The sequence below is a fragment of the Protopterus annectens genome, chromosome 10.part0 (genome assembly GCF_019279795.1).
Source record: "Protopterus annectens isolate FY-2018-M chromosome 10.part0, PAN1.0, whole genome shotgun sequence".
In the NCBI taxonomy this organism is placed as follows: Eukaryota; Metazoa; Chordata; order Ceratodontiformes; family Protopteridae; genus Protopterus; species Protopterus annectens.
In genome coordinates this window covers 318122650-318149961 of record NC_056744.1, presented here as the reverse complement: position 1 = coordinate 318149961, position 27312 = coordinate 318122650, and the positions used below count along the sequence as shown (strand labels likewise).

General features: G+C 44.0%; 1 protein-coding gene across 1 annotated transcript in view; it reads left to right on the top strand.

Annotated features, from left to right (window-relative positions):
* The window catches only part of CCHR10.PART0H1orf112 (chromosome chr10.part0 C1orf112 homolog), a 2885111-nt gene that overhangs the window by 809641 nt on the left and 2048158 nt on the right, over positions 1-27312 (top strand). The window contains exon 11 of the mRNA XM_044086752.1: positions 3672-3736. Coding sequence (XP_043942687.1) covers positions 3672-3736 — 65 coding nt within the window. The remainder of the gene's footprint in view (positions 1-3671; positions 3737-27312) is intronic.

The following is a 27312-nucleotide window of genomic DNA, read 5'->3' as shown; positions in this document are numbered from 1 at the left end:
CATGTCCTTCTGTCCAGGCTCCATTTTTTCATATGGAGAGAAAATCCTGATCTGCTGGAGAGACTCCCTGAATGTGAAGTCTGGGAAGTTGCCATAATGGGGCAGCTGTATCTTTTTGTTTGCTTATATTCTGCATTGGATGTTGTATGTAGAATGGTGAACATGATGTTGTGCCTGCATCATTCAGCCTTCTTGCCTTCTCTCCCTTGGGGAAATGACCTTGTGCAGTCTTTGTGGCTGGATTTTCCATTTAGCAGGATTGATCTCTTCAGGCAGGACCATTAGCTCTGGTTTAATTCCTTCTTGGTTGTTAGGTGTCTCTTTGACTTCTTGAGGGAGGGGACTAAATGTCCTTTGATTGAATTGCAGCTCATCTAGGAGGAAGAAGAGACCTCACATGTGCGCTAAACACAGGGCAAAACATTTCCCTGTTGTCATTCTCCTTTGGTCATAGGTCTGTTTTAGATTTTCTGTGGAGCATCCTGCCCTTAATGAGGGGAGGGGTGCTGTCTGATATTTGAGGAGAGTTGCTTCTTGGATTTGTACAGTGGGTGTGTTGCGTCATTGCATCCTTGTTATATTACATACCACTCCTCCTTGGGGGCCTGTTGGGGAGCCAGAGAGGAGACCCAGGCTTTACTGCTCAGGGGGTAGGGGAGGCCACTGTGCGTTTCCGGGGAGGGGGGGGGGGTTGGAGTCTTAACCGTTCTTCTCCTGCTGTTTCCCAGCACTGCTTCTGATCTTTGGGCTTTTGGAAGTCCTTGTGTCCTGCTCATGGAGGTGAATTTACTTTCTAAATATTGGATGGTGGGTTATTCCCCCAGGTCTTCAGGTGTGCTGTCCCTCTTCCTGTTCTCACTGCAGCATGGCCACAACACTAAAGTGTTTTGAGCCCATGCTACAACTTGGGATTTGAAGGAACTAAACCACTTATGTGCCCCCTTCTGTGTAGGGGGAGGAGCTTAGGCTTGCAAAACCTTGAAATGGGAGGTGCCCATTGTGACCCTAGTGGGTTTTTGCCATTGACCGTCATTTTTTATGCTTCTTTTGGTGCTCAGACTTTGGCCCAGTTGCCATTAGGTGTGCTTGTTGACTAATGGCTCCATGCTGGGGTGCTTCTGTCCTAGTTAGGCTCATGGATTGAGGAGTTGCGGTTGTTTTATCTGACCTCCTCTCATATAGACCCTATGGTGTCTGTCATGAAGAAGCGATAGATATAGAAGGGTTCTGCTAAGTAAGAGGGAGAACTTTCTCTCAGAGCTGGTCCCACCCCTTGGTTTCTTGGTGTGGCATCTAGTAGGGATGGACTGCTTGATGGTGCACTTTGCCTGTTCAGGGAGGGCTGCTGGTCTTACTCTTGGTCTCTGTTCTCCCTGCCTTTGGGGAGAAATACTAGTTCAATGCTCCCTCTGCTTTATTAGGAGAAGAGCCTATTTCAGGGTTTCTGTCAGCCCATCTTTGCTCATATGTTTCTGTTTCTGGGAATGTCTGATGGGAGGGGAGGACTTGGCAGCATTTCTCATCTGGATGAATTGGAGCTGTTCAATAGCCCTTCCAGGCTGCCCCCCCTCTTTCCTTTGAATAGAGAGGTAGCTACTCAGAGGAGGAGGTTCCATGTTGAATCTCTGAGTTAATCACTTGGGTGGCTTCTTCTGATGGGTTTGAAGCTTGGCCATATCCCCTTCCTGTGGGGGAGGAGTTGTGACTCTTCTTGGAAGGAAGACCCATCCCAGCAGGTGCTCCACTCTTCTTTAGCGACTCAGGAAGCCTTACCTGTATTCGAGCAGGCTAAGGTGTGGATTGCACTACGTTTATCAGCTTTTGAGCCCCCCAGGGCCTGGGCTTGATTGCTTCATTCTTATAACAGGGGTAAGGGTACGCATGATCCTCGCTTTCCTTAGTAACTGTAGTCCTAGTTTGGTGATGTCATTGCTGCTGGGGTCTGGAATAGGGACATTGGAGCTACAGAAGACCTTCCTGCTAAGGTAAAGTGTAGTTCAAGTGGTAACGATTCTCTGGGAAGAAAAGCAGTACCCTTCACCTTTTCAGTGTGATGGCTGTGGAGACCTGGATGCCCATTGCTGTGCATTGTCCCCTCTCAAGGGTAGGGTAGGCATTTCTGTTTTTTTCCCTAGCTTGTCCCATGTGGGGTAGGGACAGAATAGGAGTTCTGCACAGGCAGTCTGGTGGCCTGCTTTGTACTGGCTCTCCCTTGCCTCTTTGAAATCCTGTCCTGTACAGCCTTGAACTTCTGATTCAACAAATGTGCTTGACAAATGTGTAGTTGCCTGACTTTGTTGTACTGGAGTTCATTAAAGGGTAGTTTCACTCAGCAGTAGTTTGTGTGTACCAGACGTAGTTTAATGTCTCTGCATGGGAGCCCTTTTCTCTTTCTCACTTTTTTTGGTAAGTTATTTCAGTCCCTGCTCAAATCCTTCATCTCTTCCAGATTCATGAGTATTTCTCAAACGCTTTAAGTCCAGCAGACAAAACACTGAAAAAAATTTGGTGAACAGGACCTAAAAGCTTTTTTGCAGGGGGCAAGCCTGTTTGCACGTGGGAGACCCCCCCCCCCCCCAGCAGTGAAGAAAGGGAACATTCTCTGGAAATGTATCTCAGAGATGATGCTGAGCACCATTCAGTGCAAGCACACATTACCGTCTTCCTGGAGGAAATGGAAATCAGTTGGAAGGAGAGGTTGCTAAAGTGTGCTGCTGTTTTGGGGGGGATCTCTTTACAGAAGTTATGGGTGCTGGCATCACCTGGTAATTTGTGCTCAAGTGTTGGTAGAATGCGGGGCTTGCTATCTCCCATTTTCCTGGGAGAAGAATCGGTCCTTTTGAGCCAATGGGTACTTTGTTCACGTGTCTAATGATCTGTCAAATCAACTTCTGTTAAGAATCTTCCTTTGGTATGCTTTATCAGGACAACCTAGAGGTCTGTCCAGAACTCTTTCCAAGCATCCTGTCCTGTTGTATCTTTGGAGTAGTGCCCTTTTGGTTTGGTGGTGTTCAATTTTTGGCTGTCTGGTCCTGGAGAAATTTTGTGGCTTTTTCCATCTGGGTGATTTAAACTGCTTCGAATTAGCTCAACCATAGGACCTTGGTAGGAAGACTGTCAGTGTTAGTTATAACAGCAACGTTCTTAATTATCTTTGAAGAAGAGACTGCATGATGGGAGAGTAATAGTCCTTCCCCTCTGTCCCCCTGTTGGTGAGTGGTTTGATTTCGGCTTTGGAGCCTTCTGATTTCGACAAATGTACATTCAATGAACATGCCAAGTTTTAAAAGAATGCACGCTAGTGGCAAGAAGCAAACCACTAATACTGGGGATGGGAATAGCTGTAGTCCACATGCAGCATCAAAGCTTACATTATATTGGGCACAAATGCAGTATCAAAGCATGCATTATGTTGGGCACGTGTGCAGTATCAAAGCATGCATTATATTGGGCACGTGTGCAGCATCAAAGCGTGCATTATATTGGGCACTTATTCATGTTCAAGTGTGGAAGTTCTGGAAAGAGATGTCAAATGCTGATTCACGAAGGGGATAGCCTAGACGCAAGACTCGTTGTGGAGACTTCTTCGCAGAGAAAGTAGTATTGTAAGAATCTGTTATATACTTTTATTTGTGTGTCTCCGTGTGTAATATTTCCTGTTTTATCCACAGGAGTGCATGGCTTTCCTTGCTAAATCATGCAGCAGTTTGCACCAGCTATGTCTTCAAATTTATAGGTAAGCAAATTCGATAGTGATCAGATATTAACATTGTTTATTATTGTATTGTCTTTTGATGTATTTCTGGATATAGTTTGACATCTGATGAAACTAATGTTCTACAAAAAGGATTGAGCTTTATACCTACGTGTCCGAGCAAGTTAGAAGATACTATATTAGATTTGAAAGTTTTTTGTAGAGACGTTATGTTATGTCTTACCTTTGGTGATCGAACTAATGGGGTTTTAAGTGGAGAGGATATAGGACTATGTCTAAAGAAATTAAGTTGTTATACACCTATAAATCACCCCCTAGTCGAAGCTTATTGTAAGCTTACAGAAGATGAGATTTTTCTGTTCTTTGAAGGGAGAACATCTAATTTTATGAGATCATTGAAATGTAATTTAACGTTTAAAGCGAGGGAGGCTTTATCCTTCCTGCAAAAGAATGATCTGTTAACTATTCGACCTGCAGACAAGGGGGGTAAGATTGTGCTGATGGATAGTGAGGCATATGAATCGAGTATGAGTAAGATGTTGGAAGATTCTACATTTTATAAGAAGATATCTGTTTTTGAGGTACATGAAATTATATACAGAGTTAAGAATAATTTAGTGGATATGAATAGGGTTGGTCTCATTTCCAATGATATGTTTGCATTTTAAGTGTAGATAACCCATTGATTCCTATTATTCAAGGTCTACCCAAGATCCATAAGGATCTTTCCAGGCCACCTATGAGGCCCATAGTAGCGGGTGCTGGTTGGATGACCGAACCTCTATCTCTATATGTAGAAAAATACTTACGCCCCGTCATTAGTTTGAATTCTGTTGTCCTGAAGGACTCGAAACAATTTTTGATGGACCTTTATGATTGTGTGGGGGGTATAACCAATTTACATGATGTAGCTTTTGTCACTATGGATATTCAATCATTATTGACCATAATACCTAATGATCTTGGTATGCAGTTTGTCAAAGAATATCTAAATGTGCATAGTGAGTATACAGACGTACAGATAGATTTAATTTGCTTTCTTTTGGAGACGGTCCTTAATAATAATGTTTTTATTTTTGGGAAAGGTATATTTTTACAGAGACATGGCGTAGCTATGGGCACTTCTTGTGCCAATAGCTACGCCAATATGTTTCTAGCACAATGGGAATATAACATTCTGTTCCCACAAAGTCAGTTTAAGGAGCATGTTTTATTTTACAGACGTTTTGTTGATGACTTGTTTATTTTGTGACGTGGTTCCGAGTCAGCCTTTGGTGAATTTTTTGAACATGTGAATAATTTGATTAATTGTTTGAAATTCACATATACATTTTTCATTTGATTTCATTGATTTTCTAGATGTATATGTTCAGAGGTTAGATTCAGATATTATTAATACTGGTGTTTTCCGTAAAACATGGCATCAAAATGCATTTCTATTTAGGACAAGCATGCACCCGGGATATATCTTTAAGAATCTAGTCAAGGGGCAAGGAAAGAGCATCAAGGGTGAATTCTTCAGAAGTTGGTTTTCTTTCAGAACTTACCAAGATTAGTGAAGATTTGATAGAAAGGGGGTATTCGCATGCAGAATTACATAGACAATGGGATGACCTTACTTCCTTGAGAGAGAATAGAGCTAAACCATACTTTGGTCAGAATGACAGAATTGTCACTCCAATGACTGACAATGGAGCCAGGTTAACTAAAATTCCATTATATTTCTCAAATGATACTGGATATATAACTAAGCTTTTTAAACAACATTGGCCAATTCTTTTGGTCGATAGTGATATAGGGGATATTGTTGGTCAAGCTCCTATGTTTAGATATAAGAACCGTAAAAATTTGAAGAGACTGTTATGCCATAAGAATGATAGTAGGACATCTGTTGAGTTTGGTTTTACTAGACCCTGTGGTTCTTGTAATTTTTGTGGTTATATTAGTACTCAGAGAATTCCCTCACCCCGACACGTTTAAGTCCTTTAGGTTCAGAGGTCACCATAACTGTATGTCATCGAATGTGGTATACCTTGCTACATGTGAGCTCTGTGGTGCATTTTATGTTGGCAAGACCAACAGAGTTTTACGTGATCGAATGAGAGAACACCTTTACAATATAAAGAAGTCGTCACCCAACAATGCACTCTCTAAACATGTCAGTGACCTAGGTGTAGAACATACCTTTAGGTTTAGAGTCATTGAATCTATTTGTACCAATATTAAAGAGGGAGATATTAGAACATACACAGAATACAGAGAAACGTGTTGGATCATTATCTTAAAGGCTGATAGGGGCAGGGGCCTAAATGAACGAGCATCAATAAAACCAGTTTTAAAAAGAAGGAGATTATGTAGATAATTTGTTCATGTGTTTTATATGGGCATATATATATATATATATATATATATATATATATATATATATATTTTTTTTTTATTACTATTTTTAAATATATAATGTGTGTTTCTACCAAAACAAAAAAATAAAATAATCCTTGTTTTCCCACCTTCCTCGACTAGCTTAGACCAGTTTACAGGCATTGCTGTATTCTGGGCTGTGGTGTAGTTCCTGTGTTGTCCATTACCTTACTTGGATAGAAGGAAGTTTCTTTGCTCACCAGTGGGAGTGGGGAGCCTTGAGCAGCCTACCTGTCCTTGGGGGAAGTGACCTCAGCACAAGAAGCTGTAGTAATTGGTTGTTTGGGACCATTCCTAGCTCTTTTGTAGTTCCCTGTTTAAAATCCGCCTCTGGGCGTCTTTTTCTGGCTATACTGCTCAGACAAGCTCCACGTGGGTTTACAGAGTGGTCCTAGCAGCAAGGAACTCGAAAAAGCGACTACCTTCTGGATTTTAAGTATCTTTGCTTTTTTTTCACTGGAAATAGCTTCTGTAGCTTACTTTGAACTAGCCTGAACTGTTTTTTAACTGATTGCTGCATTTATTTTAAAATCTGCACTTAGTTACATTTAGTCGAATTTGATCGAAAGTTTGCTTGTTTGTTTGTTTTAATTTAACTGTGGAGGCTGCCCACTAAAGTGTGCTAGCTTGTGTAACTAATTTATCACTGTCTCAGCATTTTCTGTGTGTTTCTACCAAAAAAACAAAAAAAAAATAATCCTTGTTTTCCCGCCTTCCTCGACTAGCTTAGACCAGTTTACAGGCATAGCTGTATTCTGGGCTGTGGTGTAGTTCCTGTGTTGTCCATTACCTTACTTGGATAGAAGGAAGTTTCTTTGCTCACCAGTGGGAGTGGGGAGCCTTGAGCAGCCTACCTGTCCTTGGGGGAAGTGACCTCAGCACAAGAAGCTGTAGTAATTGGTTGTTTGGGACCATTCCTAGCTCTTTTGTAGTTCATTGTTTAAAATCTGCGTTTGCATGGCTTTGTGTGGTCGTGCGCATAGCGCAGCGCCAGTTAAACAAGGTTAAACTTTTTCTGACTCCGCCAAGTGTGCTCTTCAAATTTTCCCTTAAGGAAGCTCTACTCTTAGTATAACCAGAATACTCCCTGTATTATAAGCCTAGCACTTGTTCTCAATACTTCTCTACTAAGTAAGCACTCTCGTACTAAGTAAAGCACATCTACTTACCACCCCTGTGAACGAGTGGTAGATTACTGGCGTCCTCTCCAGTTCAGCTGGTCAATCTGGGCATCTTGAGACAATGCTACAATTGTCTCATGTACACAGACAACCCTCTCCTCCTCCCAACAAACACAATTACATGTGAGAGATGCAACTATATAGCCAAACTAGAGGCTGAACTCTCAACTCAGGGCTGGCATGACCAGACAGGAGGAGATGGCAATCACACACACAACAATCCCAGTCCCACATAGACCTACCACAACTGCAAACCAAACACATAAAAACACAAAGACATACTCGGAGGCTCTAATAAAAAACCTACCAAAACAACAGAGGCTCCCAAAGCAGACATCCAAAAATCCACCACCTCAAAACAAAACACATGCAACACATACTTCAATAAATCAGTGTGTCAACCAATCGCAGCCCTTAAGGCCAAACACCTTGCCTGATACACTAGTAATAGGTGACTCCATAGTCAGACACACTGATGTCCCACTGACCAGGCTGAACAAGGAGAAGGTGACTGTGAGCTGTCTATCGGGAGCTGGGATCTGCCACATAACACACGCACTCAGGTCACTCCAAAGCAAGTACAAATATGACTCCGTCATTGTCCATGCTGGTGTGAATGACCTGAGACGCACCTCCCTGGACTACATGAAAAGAGACATAGAGGAGCTCTCCGATTATGTAGCCCAGGCTGGTATGACCCTGACCCTGAGCAGCATCTTGCCCTCACCAAGAATGATACCACAATACAAAGACAAGATGATCAGCTTTAACAATTGGCTCAAGTACTGGTGTCATTCTAAGGGGATCCAATGTCTGTCTGCCTGGGATGATATGTTGGACAAGCCACGCTGCTTCGCAAGGGATGGCTTACACCTGTCACCACTGGGATTCCGGATATTGGCTAAGGCTCTTGCCACCCCCATAGTGCCTTTTTTAGGCAAGGCTCAAAAGACAAACCCACCTCCTTAGAAAACAAAAATGGAAAAAAACTAAGGGTAATGCTGCTCAACGCCAGAAGTCTAAATCTCAAGATGCAGGCACTTGATACACTCCTCAGCATGGAGAACATCGACGTCCGTGCAGTAACTGAAACCTGGTTCAAGGCTCCTGAGGACACCCCAGCACTACCAGGCTATACCTCGTATCATGCTTTTCGGCCCCAAAACCCGGGCCGAACCACAAAGGGAGGGGGAGTGTCCATATTCATAAAGGACACCCACACCTCCAGGTTAGTAGCAACACATGAAGCATCAGAGACCAGGCAAAACTGCTATACAACTGGTAGCATGTTACAGACCACCCTCCCAATCTCAAGAACCCCACTCAGCCTTCCTGAAGACATTGGAGGATATGAATGTATCACAAAATACCATCATACTGGGAGACTTCAACTACCCAAACATAGATTTGGGTACATTATTCTAGCCCTAATACCCTAGCCAAAGGTTCCTGGAATTCATAAATTCAAATGCACTGGAACAACTAGTCACCTCTCCCACTAGGGGAGATAATATACTAGACCTGATCATCACAAACATGGGGACAAAATGCTCCACACCAGAAGTATACCCCTCACTAGTGAGATCTGACCACAAACTAATCACCCTGGATATACATATCCCACCTCCACCCCCAGCACAAAAGACCACAGTGAAAAACTTCTCAAAAGCAGACTTCACTCTTCTTAAGACTGAGATGGTATCCTTTAAGCCCACTGTGTCAGTGGATACCACATCCCACAATGCCGAATCATTCACAAATGCTTTCTATGGACATCTCCAGGAATGCATGGATCATGCAATCCCAAACAAATCCAAGTCCCTCTCCACCAAATGTAAGCATCCTGTTTGGTGGACCTCAGCCATAAACAAATTGTATAACAAAAGAAGGAAGCTACTGCACATCAGAGTGAAATCCCATGAAGGGAAGACATCTCTGATCAACAGTAGCAGAAAACTACGTTCTCTCATAAAAACATCCAAGGCAAACTTTGAGAGAAAAATCCCTAAGGACACTAAAGATAACCACAAAGCCTTCTTCAGCTATGTTAGAAACCTGGGCGGAAACCCTCAGATATGCTCAGAGTTGGTTCACAACAACAAAAAATACACTGAACCCACAGATATTGCTAACATTCTGGCTGATAGGTTCAGTGCAAATTTCTCACCTCCTTCACCCCCAAAAGAAGAAATACTTATCCCAGCTGAATGTAATCTCCCTGTCATCTCAGATGTCCAAGTGAGAACCGCCCTAAACAAAGCAAAAAACACAGCATCAATGGGACCTGACGGTATCCCAGGGTGTGTGTTACGTGAACTCCAAGAGGAGCTAAACCCACACATAAAAATGCTATTTAACCTTAGCCTTACTTCAGGATATGTACCTGAACACTGGCGTACAGCAACAGTGGTCCCACTCCACAAGGGGGGTGCCTCTACAGATCCTGGAAACTACCGCCCCGTAAGCTTAACTAGCCTGGTCTGCAAAGCTATGGAAAGAATCATTATGGAACTCATAAACAGAGACATGGGGGACCTACAGACACTTGACCCCACCCAGTTCGGCTTTGTAAAGGTCAGATCCTGCCTTTTAAGCCTGGTTGACTTTTTCGAAACAGTCACTAGAGGCATTGATGAGGGCAAAGCAGTCCATACAGCATACCTGGACTTGGCTAAGGCCTTCGACACAATACCCCACTCAGGCATCATAGATAAGCTAAACAGCTTAAAAGTAAACCCTTATGTCACTAGATGGGTTGCAAACTGGCTAAAGGACAGAACCCATAAAGTTAAAATCACTGGAGCAATGTCGGACTCAAAGCCAGTCACAAGTGGTGTCCCACAGGGATCTGTCCTGGGACCCCTCTTGTTCGGCATTTATTTCTCAGATGTTAAAGCAAACATGGGAGGGCTGTGGCTGACAAAGTTCGCAGATGACTGCAAACTAGGTGCCATAGTCGATACACTAGCAGATACACACATCCTACAAAAAGGCCTCACTGAAACGGACAACTGGTGCCGTAGTCACGGCCTTAAACTAAATGCCAAAAAATGTATAGTTATCCCTTTTGGAAAAAACAAAATAACCACAAATTATCACATAGACAGCAACCCAGTGAGTACGGAAAAAGTAATCAGAGACCTAGGGACCCAAGTAGACAGCGACCTCTCATTTGACACCCACGTTGCCAAAGTGGTTAGAAAAACATTCTACCTTGCACACCTCATCATGAAGGGTTTCACATCCAGATCCAAGGATGTCCTTGTACCCCTATATTCCTCCCTCATCAGACCCATGATTGAGTACATACAATGCCCCATTTGGTATGTACCTCACCCGGCACTTGCAACAGCTGGAGAGACCACAAAAGTACCTCACCAGAAGGATCAAGGTTCTCCAACATATGTCTTATTCTGCCAGACTAAAGAAACTTCATCTCTATTCAGTAGCATACCGCCTGCTCAGGGGTGATCTCTGCCTGACATACAAGGCCATGTCCAATCAGGATCTGATGGACATGCTGCACCTCAAAAAATCCAAATCCATCAGGACCACGAGAGCTAAAGACTTAAACCTCGGCACAAGTATGAATAGGACATGCTGGAGGGATAGATTTATAACCCAGAGGCTTCCCATGCTTTGGAACAGGATCCCAGTTCATATTAGGCAGAGCCCCTCACTGAATCTCTTCAAGAGAAATCTTGATGAGTGGATGGGAGATCGTAAGTTTACCCCAGGGGTCACATCTGTGTCACTGCTAGACAGAGGCACAGTAAACTAATTCTATTATATAAGGGGGGACCTTCACTGTGTCACTACTAGACAGTGGCACAGTATTCTAGATTTTATCTGTACATTTTTTTACCATTTCATGGGGTGGCAAAAGCCACATCACTATGGCTAGGCCTATAAATGCCCCAGGGCAGATAGCCTAGTACTATACTATGAAACTATGAAACTATACATATATATATATATATATATATATATATATATATATATATATATGTATATATATTTTCTCTGAGGTATTTTTATGTCTAGTGATTTATTTATATGTGTGCATATATTGTTTAGATGCTTGAGTTTCATTTATATGTCTTTTGTGTTATACTCTGTCTGTATGTCTTTAAGGGTATGTCCTGATTCATGATTTGTTAATTGATGTATAATGAATGATATATATACCCTCTGATTTTACTTGTGTAATGATAGGTCTGAAGAAGCTCCTTAGCGAAAGCGCTTACCTCGTTTATAATAAACCTTTGATCTGAAGTAGGCAGACTTCATTTGTCTGCAACCTGTGGGTATCGGATCCGACATCGGATCCGAGTCGGCAGTTCAAAAGCTTTAGGATCCAAGCTCCTAGCTCCTCCCTCTACCCATAACCCCTTGCTAAGCCCTGACTGACCTCAGATTTTCGTTTGCCGCGTTCGAGTAGCCAACGGATTTCACGAGCTCCTAGTAGCAATTATTTCAATTGAGTATTCTGACAGAAAAATTTATTTTCTTTTAAAAAATTTTAGTTAAGAGTGTGTGTTTAGGCTTTTCTCCTCCCTTTAGTTTAATTTATCTCGGGTTTTGCGTACTTTTGACTCTGTGTGTGTGTTAGTGTAGGCCTGTTAGGGTGTAGTCATGGCAGAGGCACCTAAGGCGATATTTTCAAAATGTACTGAGTGTGGCCACAAGCTTTCTCCAGCTGATGGCCACACTCGGTGCGTTAAACGTCTGGATGTTGAACACCTGTCATCTGGTTGTACCATATGTGCAGGGTTCAACCCCCGGGCTTTAAGAGAGCGGAGGTCGAAGTTGGTTCTGGTGGGACTTATCCCTCCAGAATCGGCTTCGGCCTCTGCCCCTGCTAGTCAGCAGCCCCCCGTGGGTGCTGCGGTCTCCCTTTCCCCGGCAGGGACTCAACCTCCCACCAAGAAGCCGGAGGATAGGGAGACCAGGAGAGAAAAAGAAAGACACAAGGAGAGGCACCACAAACGACGGGCCGAAACCTCTGTCTCGGCCCCTCCGTCTAAGAGGGCCTCTCCTGTGGCTTCTAGCTCTCCTCATTCTCATCTCCATTCTCCCCGGTTCTCTCCTGGACTCGAGGAGATGGAGACTGGTCCTGCTTCGAGGTCACCGAGGCGGCATTCTAGGTCCGCCTCGGTGGCCTCATCGAGGTCCACCTTCTGTGTCTGAAGCGGATATGGACCGGATGATGCGTTTCATCCAGGCCCAGATGCAGATGGGAGTGCTCCTGGCCCCCCCCCCCATCCGGGAGGGGCCTCGACCCCATGTTTTGTCCCTATAGCTCCTTCTCCGACCCGACTCCCGGGTTCAGAGCTGTCTGAGCCGGGCAGAGTTGGATTCGCGGGTGGTTTGGATCCGATTGGTCGGCGCACCTCTGATCCGATCCATCCCTTGAGTGCTTCGGGTACTTCGGACCCGACCTCTCGGAGCCGGGGGCCGAGCCTCTGATCCGAGGGAGCTGGTGTGTCTTCCTCTCCGTCTAGGTCGGAGCGCACCAGTCTCTCGGATCCGACAGTCTCGGCACCAGCTCTGATCCATGCGTCGGATCCGAGTGGGGGTCAGCTCTCTGGGCTTAGAGAGGTCGGCTCCCCCTCGGCCTTCGACGTGGTGGAAAGGGCGCTGTTGAGGACCTCCGGACCCCCGGTCCCTGCCGCGGCTCCACCCCGCACTCCCTCGCAGCTGGGCCAGGCTCCCGTCAGCCGGTCCCAGGGACAGCCCGCCTCGATGTCCCAAGTAGTTCCCTTGGAACATCTGGGTGCTGGCGAGGACTCCTCGGACAGTCCCCCCGAGGAAGTGCCTCGCAAGTGTAAGAGGAGGCACGTGGACTCCCCTGAGTCCATCACTGAAGACACAGACTTGGATGAAGGGGAGGGCTCCCCAAGATCACCCCCAGAGGATGTCTCATTTGGAGACATCATGGAAATGTTAAGGATCAGGGGGGGTGGTCTGCCCCCAAGGCCTCCTCAGACGAGTCTGTGTTCTTGGAGGCATTTGAGGCGGGCCCATCTACCTCTTGGGTGTCCCCTCCTGCCGATCCTCTGGTGGACCTTATTGCCACCAGAGTGTGGAAGGACCCGGACACAGTTGAGCCTGTTCCGAAACGCCCGGATCGTATCCTTAGTCCCCCTGCAGACCGCACTCATTGGAGTAAGGGACCCCCAGTAGATGCCATGATGATGGCTGCAGCCACAAAGAGGGAGTTAGCTCAGGAGAGTCTCCCTCTATGCATCCCCCGAGCAAAGAGTCCCGCTCGATGGATCGCATTGGGAAGCGAGTCTTTAGTTCAGCAACCTTCTCTTTGAGAGCGCTGAACTACATGGCACATGTCATAAGGATGCAACGAGACCTGATTAAAGAGTACGCTGCATCCCCCCCAGAGTCCATGTCGGCGGAGGACAGACACGTGTACTCCACCCGTATGGCCACTCTCAGAGCGGTTTCAAGTACTTCTATGCGGCTACTTTCTCACGCAACTGAGGAAGCCGCTAGAGCTAGCGGAGCGGGCCTCATCATGAGGCGTCAGGCCTGGCTCCGCCACTGTGACTTCGCAGAGCCCTTCAAAGCGACCTTCACGAATGCCCCCTTCGATGGTTCTGCCCTTTTTGGCAAAACAGTTGGCTAAACGCTGGTCCAGAGTGAAAAGGACGGGAAGATGCTGTCTGCTGTCGGAGTCCGCTTCTCAGCTCCTCAGAGGTCCTTCTCGAAGAACCAAAAGGGACAGAAGAAGATGTGGTTCCGGAAATCGCAGCAATCCCAACCTGCTCCAGACAACCAGTCCTTCCGTGGCAGAGGAGGACAGGGAGGTCGCCGTCCTAGAGGCAGAAGGGGCTCCTAGGAACTTTGGGTCCAGAGAACCTTTCTCTGACAGACCCACGCAGCAACCCTGAAGGGTTGCCCGGCCGCCCATCTCTGGAGGCGGTCAGGGGGGGCGATTTTCGAAGCACCTGACAACATGGGAGTCAATCACGTCAGACCGTTGGGTGCTTCGGGTGATATCCAGAGGCTATTCAATCCCCTTTCACAAAATTCCCAGATCCCGAAGCCTCCCCGATGTACCACCCGATCAAAGGGAGGCAGCAGCTATCGAGATCGCGCAGCTGCTAACAAAAAGAGCCATCCAGCGCGTCCCCCGAGACCAGACAGGATCAGGGTTTTACTCCAGGTTCTTCTTGGTGCCAAAGAAGACGGGGGACTTAAGACCGATTCTAGATCTGTCACAACTGAGCCTGTCTGTAACCAAGCAAAAATTCTGGATGGTCACCTTACAATCTATCCTCCCCCTTTTGCGGGAGAACGACTGGATGTGCTCCATAGACCTAAAGGACACGTACTACCACATTCTCATGGACAAACTGTCCAGGAGGTTCCTTCGCTTCTGGCTGGGAGCCAGTCACTACCAGTTCAGGGTCCTTCCCTTTGGTCTCACCTCTGCCCCCAGGGTGTTTACCAAAGTACTAGCAGTGGTAGCGGCCCACCTGAGACTCCAGGGAATTCAGGTGTTTCCATACCTGGACAACTGTCTCCTCACGGTGTCATCAAGGCATCTGCTGTGCTCAGCCAGGGACTGTTTCCTTCACATAGCCCCTCTGCTGGGCATCACCATAAAGAAAGAGAAGTCTTCACTGGATCCCACACAGCTTATAGACTTTATAGGAGGAAGATTGGACACAAGAAAAATGCGGGCATTCCTCACCCCGGATCGACTGTCCAACCTGAGGTGTCATGTCGCGGCCATCTTAAGACCTGCTCCGACGGCAGCTTTGGTCCTGAGGGCCCTAGGTTCAATGGCGGCAGCCATTCCACTTCTTCTTCATGCTCGACTTCACATGCGGATTCTTCAATGGACCCTCCAGGTCCAATGGTCCCCGCTCTACTTCCCTCTCAGCAGCCCGATAGCTATCAGCAAGGCATGCAGGAGCTCCCTTTTTTGGTGGCTCCAGTCAACGGATCTCCTAACAGGGAGACCTTTCTGTGCTGCTTTCCCCCTAGCCACGGTGACCACGGACGCTTCTCACCTCGGGTTGGGGGGACATTCAGCGGGAAAAATTGTCCAAGGCACGTGGAACAGTTCAGAGACCTCACTGCTTATAAATGTCCTGGAGATGAGGGCGGTGCTATTAGCATTGCAAGCACTACACAGCCTTCTCCCTGCAGGGACTATTGCTATCCAGACGGGCAGCATGTCAGTAGTCTGGTACATCAACAAACAGGGGGGAACCAGGTCCTATCCCCTTTGTCGAGAGGCCATGAGAGTCTGGGAATGGGCAATCTCCACCAATCGCTTTCTTGTGGCAACGCACATTCCGGGAAGGTCCAACATCCTAGCGGACAAGCTCAGTCGCACCATTCTTTCCCCTCACAAATGGTCTCTCAACACTCTAGTAGCGAAGCAGATTTTTGCCGCATGGGGGGCAACCCTGTTGCGATCTTTTTGCTTCTCCCTCAAACGCCAAATGCGACAGTTTCTTCGCTCTATTTCCTCCATTCGGGGAATCCCCGAGAGACGCCCTGGTGCATGCTTGGCCTCCCGGTCTCCTTTACGCTTACCCTCCACTGCCTCTAATGCAGAAACTTTTGCAGAAAGCCAACAGCTTGGGGAGCAAAATGATTCTCATTGCCCCGTTCTGGCCTCGTCAACCTTGGTTCCCCTTTGTGTGGTCTCACAGAGTGAATCCTCCCTGGATTCTAGATCCGATCCCGGATCTCATCTCCCATCCTCAAGGGCTTCCAATTCCGAACCTTCACACTCTGAAATTGACAGCCTGGCTGCTCCAATTCCATCCCTGATAAGGACTCCCGGTATCTCGTCACCAGTGAAAGCCATCTTAGTGGCGGCCCATAAACCTTCCACTAGGAAGGTTTATCGAAGCAAATGGAAGAGGTTTTCTATTTGGGCAGAACATAATAACCTTGATCCCTTTTCTGCACCACTTTCGGCGGTACTGGACTTCTTGACAGACCTTTTTCAGCAAGGAGCAAGCTCTTCCACGGTAAAGGTACAGATGGCAGTTATTTCCCATTACCATGTGGGTCTTGACTCAACACCTCTCATGGCTGCGAAAATTTGCAAAACCTTCCTCAAAGGTGCATTTCTCTTGAGGCCTCCGGTTAAGGAAGCTATACCACCTTGGGATTTATCTCTAGTTCTGCAGACCCTAACCGCTCCCCCCTTTGAGCCTGCAGCTTCTGTGGATTTAAAATACCTTTCCTGGAAAACTGCCTTCTTAGTAGCCATTACATCAGCTAGAAGAGTTTCTGAACTCCAGGCTTTGTGCGTCAAACCACCGTATCTTTCCTTTTTTTCGGATAGGGTTTTCCTCAGGACCAATCCTTCCTTTCTACCAAAGGTCTCTTCAGAATCCAATATCAACCAATCGATTAACTTGCCAGTTTTTTTCCCCAACTATAAAAACAAAGGAGAATATAGATTACATTCTTTAGATGTTCACAGGCAGCTGCGCTTCTATATTCACAGAACAGCTGGTCATAGGAAATCCGATCAACTGTTCGTCTCCTTTGCAAAATTCGCACTGGGTAAGGCAGTCTCTAAGGTTACCCTGTCAAAGTGGATTTCTAACTGTATCTTGCAGGCTTATGACACCTCAGGAAGGCCAGCGCCTCAGAGAATTACAGTGCATTCTACCAGGGCAGTATCCACGTGTGTTGCTTTTAAATCTAGAGTGCCTTTAGATGATATCTGTGCAGCAGCCACTTGGACCTCATCTCATACTTTCATCTCGCATTATAAAGTGGATGTTGTTTCCAGAGGGAGAGCATCCTTTGGCTCTGCGGTGCTCCGGAACATCCTTCCATGACGGCCGCCCAAGGTTTAGGTAGCTGGGGACTCTGTCCCACAGGTTGCAGACAAATGAAGTCTGCCTACTTCAGATTAAGAAGTTATGTACTCACCATAACGTTCCATCTGAGTAGGTGACTTCATTTGGATGCAACCATCCCCCTGACCTTATTAGCAATATTAGTCCTGGTTTTCCAGGAATCTGGTATACAGGGCAAACTCAATCTGAGGTCAGTCAGGGCTTGGCAAGGGGTTATGGGTAGAGGGAGGAGCTAGGAGCTCGGATCCTAAAGCTTTTGAACTGCCGGCTCGGATCCGATGTCGGATCCGATACCCACAGGTTGCATCCAAATGAAGTCACCTACTCAGATGGAACGTTATGGTGAGTACATAACTTCTTATTTTTGAACCAGTTGGTGCATGGACTTTAACATCTGTGACTGAAAATTCAAAATTCAGTATATAACTTTACTGTGACTGAGTTGCTACAGCTCTGTTGGGACCGAGGTGCCAAACTTTTTGTGTTTCCATGGTAGCTCTGTAGTTGGCTTCTGCTTATTTTATTCGATTTACGTTTTTAACTACGGAGCTTTTACTCCTCGGAGAGCTGATCATTCTGTTTATTCATTATTTATATATATCTTCTTTCAGCTTTTCCCGGTTAGGGGTCGCCACAGCAGAACTCCGGTCCGCTCATGATTGGCAGTGGATTTTTACAGTGCCGAGTTGCCAACCTGATGCCCAGCCTTCAAAGAAGGCAGGCTCATTCACGCTCGCACCTACCTGCATGTCTTTAGCGTCACTCAACCGCGGGGAGGACATGCAGACTCCACACAGAAGGTGCTCCAGCCGAGAATCGAATGGGAGAACCTCTTGCTGTGAGGTGACAATGCTACCCGCTGCACTACCGCGGCCATATCGTATGTGTGTATTTTTTATACATATATATATATATATATATATATATATATATATATATATATATATAGATCTGCTTCTAAATACAGTAATTGCAAAATCTTAAAGACGAAAATACCAAGACCATAAGGTCAAAACTCCAATATCATGAAAGTTTACAATCCCGAATGCCAAAACATCGAAATCTCATAAGATCAAATTATACACTACCTAAAATCATCCCATACTTCAGACTAAAATGATGTCCTAACAACATGTCTTACAATAAACCACTACCTGAAATACCAATCTGAACAAAATGTCGTACACTCATTAACTTAAACATAAATAACTAAAATTATTTTTCGTCCTACGCTTGTGTGTGTGTGTGGGGGGCACTTTTACCGACTGTTGCAAAGGTAGCCGATGTTTATTCAGCAACTAAACATTCCAACAAATGCTACACCACAAACACATACCAAAGAATTATTACCACTTCATTTATTTACTTGAACATTAAACTTACAAAAACATCTCCACCAACACCAGAAACTAGGAACGTATCTTACGCAACATTTCCCTTATGTACTAAGCACTAATCCTTAAAGCGACATAGCACAATTTCACCACTTACCCTTTAATGTTCACAAAATGATTTGATATTCTGGCACTTAATCTACTCACTTTTCAGTAGTGATCTTTTGACCTTATGGTCTCGATATTTTCGTCTTTGAGATTTTGCAATTACGGTATTTAGAAGTATCTCCATATAGATATGTGTGTGTTAGAAGAGCTTTTTTAGGAGATGACCTATACCAGTTTTCCAGTATTATTGTGTTTTGAATAGGAGGTCATGGTTGACAGACTGGTTTAAAACCCATATTATTGATAGCTAAATCTTATTAAGAGTTGGAAACAGTGAATGGAAACAATTAGAAAAATAACTGATTAACCAAACACCCCACTGACAAAATGGTTGTTTTGTGATCTTAAAATTGTCAGGTATATGGAAAGTCAAAGTAACCTCTCTTCTGATATAAAATTGTGAAAGCATACTACTCTGTGGTACTACCACATAAAGTGCATGTGATTAGTACATTAGTTTTATTGGTTCGAGTTGGACCACTTCATTCCCATCTTCCTTTATTTGTTGGCATGGTTTAGATGCAAAACTTCCCTCTATTTTAAGTCTAACAAGTTAAAAACAAAAATGTACATAGTAGTCATTTTGTGAATAGATGTGGGAAATGTAAAACTAATAAATCATTATCCTTGTCTTCACATGTTTTTCTTTCATATTGTATTAGTTACCTTCCTCTTTACGGGAGTTATGGTTCAGATTTCATATTTTTTTAGTTACCTTCCTCTTTAGGGGAGTTAAGGCTCAGATTTCATATTTTATTAGTTACCTTCCTCTTTAGGGGAGTTATGGGTCAGATTTCATATTTTATTAGTTACCTTCCTCTTTAGGGCAGTTAAGGCTCAGATTTCATATTTTATTAGTTACCTTCCTCTTTAGGGGAGTTATGGCTCAGATTTCATATTTTATTAGTTACCTTCCTCTTTAGGGGAGTTAAGGCTCAGATTTCATATTTTATTAGTTGCCTTCCTCTTTAGGGGAGTTATGGGTCAGATTTCATATTTTATTAGTTGCCTTCCTCTTTAGGGGAGTTATGGGTCAGATTTCATATTTTATTAGTTACCTTCCTCTTTAGGGGAGTTATGGGTCAGATTTCATATTTTATTAGTTACCTTCATCTTTAGGGGAGTTATGGGTCAGATTTCATATTTTATTAGTTACCTTCCTCTTTAGGGGAGTTATGGGTCAGATTTCATATTTTATTAGTTACCTTCCTCCTTAGGGGAGTTATGGGTCAGATTTCATATTTTATTAGTTGCATTCCTCTTTAGGGGAGTTATGGGTCAGATTTCATATTTTATTAGTTACCTTCCTCCTTAGGGGAGTTATGGCTCAGATTTCATATTTTAGTAGTTACCTTCCTCTTTAGGGGAGTTATGGGTCAGATTTCATATTTTATTAGTTGCCTTCCTCTTTAGGGGAGTTATGGCTCAGATTTCATATTTTATTAGTTACCTTCCTCCTTAGGGGAGTTATGGCTCAGATTTCATATTTTATTAGTTGCCTTCCTCTTTAGGGGAGTTATGGGTCAGATTTCATATTTTATTAGTTACCTTCCTCTTTAGGGGAGTTATGGCTCAGATTTCATATTTTATTAGTTGCCTTCCTCTTTAGGGAGTTATGGGTCAGATTTCATATTTTATTAGTTACCTTCCTCTTTAGGGGAGTTATGGCTCAGATTTCATATTTTATTAGTTGCCTTCCTCTTTAGGGGAGTTATGGCTCAGATTTCATATTTTATTAGTTGCCTTCCTATTTAGGGGAGTTATGGCTCAGATTTCATATTTTATTAGTTGCCTTCCTCTTTAGGGGAGTTATGGCTCAGATTTCATATTTTATTAGTTGCCTTCCTCTTTAGGGAGTTATGGGTCAGATTTCATATTTTATTAGTTACCTTCCTCTTTAGGGGAGTTATGGCTCAGATTTCATATTTTATTAGTTGCCTTCCTCTTTAGGGGAGTTATGGCTCAGATTTCATATTTTATTAGTTGCCTTCCTCTTTAGGGGAGTTATGGCTCAGATTTCATATTTTATTAGTTACCTTCCTCTTTAGGGGAGTTATGGCTCAGATTTCATATTTTATTAGTTGCCTTCCTCTTTAGGGGAGTTATGGCTCAGATTTCATATTTTATTAGTTGCCTTCCTCTTTAGGGAGTTATGGCTCAGATTTCATATTTTATTAGTTGCCTTCCTCTTTAGGGGAGTTATGGCTCAGATTTCATATTTTATTAGTTGCCTTCCTCTTTAGGGGAGTTATGGCTCAGATTTCACATTTTATGAGTTGCTTTCCTCTTTAGGGGAGTTATGGCTCAGATTTCATATTTTATTAGTTGCCTTCCTCTTTAGGGGAGTTATGGCTCAGATTTCATATTTTATTAGTTGCCTTCCTCTTTAGGGGAGTTATGGGTCAGATTTCATATTTTATTAGTTGCCTTCCTCTTTAGGGGAGTTATGGGTCAGATTTCATATTTTATTATTTACCTTCCTCTTTAGGGGAGTTAAGGCTCAGATTTCATATTTTATTAGTTACCTTCCTCTTTAGGGGAGTTATGGGTCAGATTTCATATTTTATTAGTTACCTTCCTCTTTAGGGGAGTTATGGCTCAGATTTCATATTTTATTAGTTACCTTCCTCTTTAGGGGAGTTATGGCTCAGATTTCATATTTTATTAGTTGCTTTCCTCTTTAGGGGAGTTATGGCTCAGATTTTTCTTGGTGTTTTCCTAGAACCCTTCCCCATTCTCACCAAGATGAAGTCAAATTAGCTATTCTCATTTAGACTAAGATAGCCCGACTTCCAAGAAGGAACAATCCTGAGATATTTAAGCAAATCCTTTTTAAATATAGTTTGTATGAGTTTTCATTTGTCTTGCTTTGTTAGAAGTTTACAAAGATCATATTTCCCTTGGCAGTTGGATAAACACAGTCTTTTTCATAATAAAATCCTTGTAATATTTTCATTTTTCTACATTTCACGTTGTTTCACTACGCTTTGTTTTTGTTTGAACAGGTTATTGGTAATTTTACTGAGTACTTAAGAATTCAGTAATAGATCAGAAAATGTGTAGGTTTCCTGGTCTTATCTTTCACATGGTTATAAAACAAATCTGCTGAGTTTAGGGTAACTTACGAAGTTCTGAAGGTGGTTTTCTCAGAGACTTAATTGAGCCCTAGGTCATCAGGCTTATGTGTCTATCATAACTGTTGGAATGACTGTTCTTTATTATTTCATCACAGTAATCTGTTTACTGTAGTTTGCTTTAGTTAGGAAGTCAGAATTTTAAAGACTGACTTTTCAAAATCAATTTTGTGTGTGTGTGTGTTTGTGTGTGTGTGTGTGTGTGTGTGTGTGCGTGCGCGCTTATTCGAGTGAGACTCACATTCAGGATGCAGCAGCAATTCATCTGCTACAGGATCGTCAGGTTGCAGTGTTATGTTGAGGATGCGGCAGCGATACACCTGCTACAGGATCGTCAGGCTGCAGTGTTGAGGATACAGCAGCGATACACCTGCTATAGGATCGTCAGGTTGCAGTGTTATGTTGAGGATGCAGCAGCGATACATCTGCTACAGGATCATCAGGCTGCAGTGTTACGTTGAGGATGCAGCAGCGATACATCTGCTATAGTATCGTCAAGCTGCAGTGTTATGTTGAGGATGCAGCAGCGGTACATCTGCTACAGGATCGTCAGGTTGCAGTGTTATGTTGAGGCAGCGATACATCTGCTACAGGATCGTCAGGTTGCAGTGTTATGTTGAGGATGCAGCAGCGATACATCTGCTACAGGATCGTCAGGCTGCAGTGTTATGTTGAGGATGCAGCAGCGATACATCTGCTACAGGATCGTCAAGCTGCAGTGTTATGTTGAGGATGCAGCAGCGATACATCTGCTACAGGATCGTCAGGTTGCAGTGTTATGTTGAGGATGCAGCAGCGATACACCTGCTACAGGATCGTCAGGCTGCAGTGTTGAGGATGCAGCAGCGATACACCTGCTACAGGATCATCAGGCTGCAGTGTTGAGGATGCAGCAGCGATACATCTGCTACAGAATCATCAGGCTGCAGTGTTAAAAGCAGTTGCTTATTCAAAGCGCTCACATGAGAAGAAAATGAATGTGTACTGTAGAAAACCATTGGGGTTTCCCAGCAAAATCACATGACTGCCTTAAGTCTGATTAAAGGAATGTCAACATTCAAGCCTGATATTTTATCTGTTTTTAATGTTTATTATAAGGCAGAGTTTACGTCCCCCACTCATTGCCTAATAATATTAATGTAAAACAGTGTAGTGATTGAGTATGATTTTATATATTAATATGAAGGAGTGGAGTGATTCTGAGTATGAATTTATATTACACAGATGACAGCAGAACAGCCATTACTTCCAGGTGGATCACAGCTTAGTGTTTTTTTTTTAATGTTACAGCATGACTGAAAGTACTAGAGGGCTTCTGAAGAAAAAAAGAAAAAAAAATGTTTTATAAACTTACCATAGTTTTCCCCAAGGAAATATAGTTTTATACCTCTATATCTGTCATTACAAGAAAAGTTAGAATTCAAGAGAAACTACTTTTGTGCATCAGGAACATATTTGTAGCAGTTGAGAAGATTATATCTTTAGGAATTTCTTAGAATTATTAGTTTCTGCTGTCAGAAGAGCTCCACCGAGAAGGAAGTTTCTAAGGATTGTGAATGGCAACTTAACCCCCTTTCACCTAATCTTGGCCAAGTTGACTTGGCTGCAGATAATTTAGTAAGGCATTTCTCAGCAGGCCTGATTTCGGACATCTTCTGCAGTTAGTACTTTTTTTCTCTGCCCTGGTGGTTCATATTTTTCTTCAGCTCCTGATGTTCTTCGTGTTTACTCTTGCAGTCATTACATTTGGGTAATCTGCTGGCAGGTTGCTCCCAGTCGACCTGAATTCCAAAGTCTTGGGTACTGCGTCGGTTGCTGTCTCCTCTTCCATGACGTCAGGTCGTCTGGTATAAAACATGCAGCCGATGCCATTTTCTTCAGTTTTTCTTGCCGCGCGGTGCCCGAAGCAGAAGCATTTCGCAAGTGCCGGTCGGCCGACTACTGAAATATTCGAGTTTGAGATTCAGAACCAAAGTCTTCACTAAAGCTAAGTACCCCATTGGGGAATTTTTTTTCTTACTTTTTACCGATGTCAGAAAAAGTTAATAATTGTATTACTTGTGGGAAGCAAATACCTCATAAGGATTTCCATTTATACTGTATTCCTTGCCTAGGCCCTGATCACAACTTGCCTGGCTGTCGGTTTTGTGCTAGATTTAACCAACGCACTATTAAGTGTCGGCATATTTTTGCATCAAAGTATTTTGGAAATAGATTTAACTACCCAGAAATGTCGTCGGATAGCAATCCGACTACCGGAGTACATAAAAAACGCAAAGAAAAGGACAGAGAAAGGCAGTCGAGATCCAAAACTGACGACTAAGCTTCTCCTAAGCCAGTCGCCGGTACTCAGTGAGGCTCTTTTGCAGCCCCTGATACCCGCTACCTTCGAGTCACAGGCATCTACTGGCACCGATGTGGAGTCCGGCATGCCTCAAGATACTAAAGGTATTGGACCAATGGATGTATCTCCCTCTGATGGGTCCAGAGCCGCTGAGCAGGCACCAGCTTCTGAGGGTGTATTCAGACCTCAACATTTATATATCAAACCGACGACAGCTGCAAAACCAAAGACAAAAGCAACATCTAAAACTAAAAAAATGACGCATGAGCCACATGCACCGGCCTCTATGCCTAAAAATCAGATGATCAAAATGGCTGAAGACCTTATTACCTTGATCAGGTGTACCTGTCCCCCACCAGATAAAAGGCCTAGGCAAGACATTGATTATGAATCTTCAGATCAGGTTTGTATTTCTTCTGATTCCTCTTCTGATCCGGAATTGTCTATACCTCCCTATGAAGATTCTGATGCTTAGGAGTTTATACCATCTGCATCTCCTCCTGAGGATTATTCATTTGGAGAAACCTTGCATACTTTGAGAGCGCATTTTCACTGGGAGAGTCAAGACTTCTCAGAATCAGAAAAGAGGCTCAGGGATTTCCTTCTCCCTCAGCACAAGCCTTTAGCTGTTTCCCCTGTTTTAGACATTGTGGATGATGTGTTTTCGGAGTCAAGCTTGACCCCTGACTCCTTATCTCCGGCTCCCAGTAAGCCTGACAGATATTACAGGGTCCCTGACTCACATACATTTTTATTTAGAAACCCTGCTGCTGATCCTGAAACGATTTCACAGGGCCCAAAGGGGAGTTAAGGCCTCAACAGCAAAAAATCCTAACCCCTCTGACAGAGATTCAAGGGCACTGGACAGATGGGAAAAAAAGGTTTAGACATCTGCAGCCTTGGCAATCAGGGCCTTAAACTGTCAATTTCATATGCTTAAGTACCAACAACATGTTATGAGATTGCTTTAACAGAAATGTTGATTTCAGAATGTGCAGAAAGTAAAGAATTGCAGGAATTATTGCATGCAGCTGAACAAGTTAAAAAGCATACTTTGCAATGTGGTTTTGATTCTTTAGAGGCCTCCTGCAGGGCCGCAGTTACTGGATCTGTGATTAGGAGGCATGCCTGGTTAAAGGAACAAAATTTGCCTGATCATGTTAAAGCTAAATTGCTAGATGCACCTTTACAGCATGATTCTCTGTTTGGTATTAAGGCAGAAGAGGTTTTAAAGAAAATGGAAGACAAAGCTAAGTCTATGCAAACTGTTAAAAACTACTTACAAGTGCAGCCACCAAGATTTAGTACACACTGGCCTACGAAAAATTGGTCCTTTCCTGTGTCAGACAGAGGTCAAAGGGGCAAATCCAGACACCCTAAGGGTTCCAGATACCAGGCGCAAGACTCATGTAGGTCAAAGCATTGTGGCACATCCACCTCCAAATCTGGAGGAGATAAAGCGCAAACCTACAGAAAGCAATCCCAATGACTTCCGTCTGCTTACACCAAGCACTTATTTGGCAGCACCCATAGGGGAAAATTAGCACATTTTGCTCAAAATTGGCAGTTAATAGCCCAGGACAAGTGGGTACTAAACATCGTATCACATGGATACAGATTCCATTTCCACACTCGGCCAATGGTAAATGGTTGGCCAGATCTGCCAAAAAATCAATGGGCAGAGGCACAGAAACAGGTTACATCTCTCATGGAGATGGGGACCATTCAGACAGTACCAGAACAGGAAAAAGGACAAGGTTTTTACTCGGACTGTTCTTGGTACCCAGAAAGGACAAGGCCTGGTGGCCAATACTGGATTTATCGATTTTGAACACATACCTGGACATTCCAAAATTCAAAATGCTGACTTTGCAGCAGCTTCTGCCCATGCTGGGCAAGAATGCTTGGCTGGTGACTTTAGATCTAAAAGAGGCAACAAAAGCACAGTCTTCTGCAAGACACATTCTGCAGGCTCTGGGCTACATGCCATCCTGCATCCTACTAATTCCATATGCAAGACTGCATATGAGAAAACTTCAATAGTACCTAAAAAGTTTATGGAGTCAACATTCACACAGTCTGGAAACAATGATTCCTCTCATTCCCTGCCTGCAGCAGGAGTTTCTATGGTGAGCAAAGGCCTGTCACCAAAACATGGGACGGCCCTTCACTCTACCCCCTGCCAGCCAAACCTTAACAACAGACGCATCAGATTATGCCTGGGGGGCCCACATGGCAGGAAGATGGATTCAGGGCATATGGGCACCAAAACAAATGTATCTATATATCAACCAGAAAGAGATGCTAGCTATTCAAAATGCCCTAACAGCTTTCAAGGACTTACTTCATCCAGGGCAATTACTGATAAAGACAGTCAACACCACAGTCATGTGGTATATAAACAAGCAAGGGAGCACACACTCATTACCCCCTATGCAGATTAGCCATGGCACTGTGGGACACAACTTTGACCTACCAAATACATCTTCAAGCTCAATTCCTGCCAGGAAAACAAAACACTCTGGCAGACGATTTAAGCAGAAGCCTTATGGATCCTCACGAGTGGAAACTAAATCCACAAGTCTTCAGCATGATAACAGAGAAATGGGGGAGCCCAGACATGGATCTTTTTTCCTCTCCTCAAAATTATCAATTGAAAAGATTCTGCACAAGGACTTATCACAGACAAGCATGGAAAGTGGACGCTCTATCCTTCAGTTGGAAAAACCTGTCAGTTTATGCCTTTCCTCCTCTGCCTCTTCTACCCAAGGTCCTCCTAAAAGTCAGATGAGAAGCCAAAGGTGATGTTAATTGCCCTGGACTTGCCCCGCCAATACTTGTACCCAGTCCTAAGGAACTTGTCTCAATACCCTGCTTGGACCTTGCCTCAAAGACGGCAACTACTGTCCCAGCAAAACAATCAGATTCTCCACAATCAACTACAGACTCTGAACCTGGCAGCATGGCTAATCATGTAATCATACAAACGACACCTCTCAGTAAAGCTGTGATGGATGCCATTTTGGAAGCCAGAAGGCCTAGTACTAGAAAATCTTATGCTGACAAATGGAAGAGATTCTGTGCTTGGAATCAAGCAAAAGGAACTGATACAGCAGAACCACATATTCCTCAGATATTACAATACTTGACTGAGATGC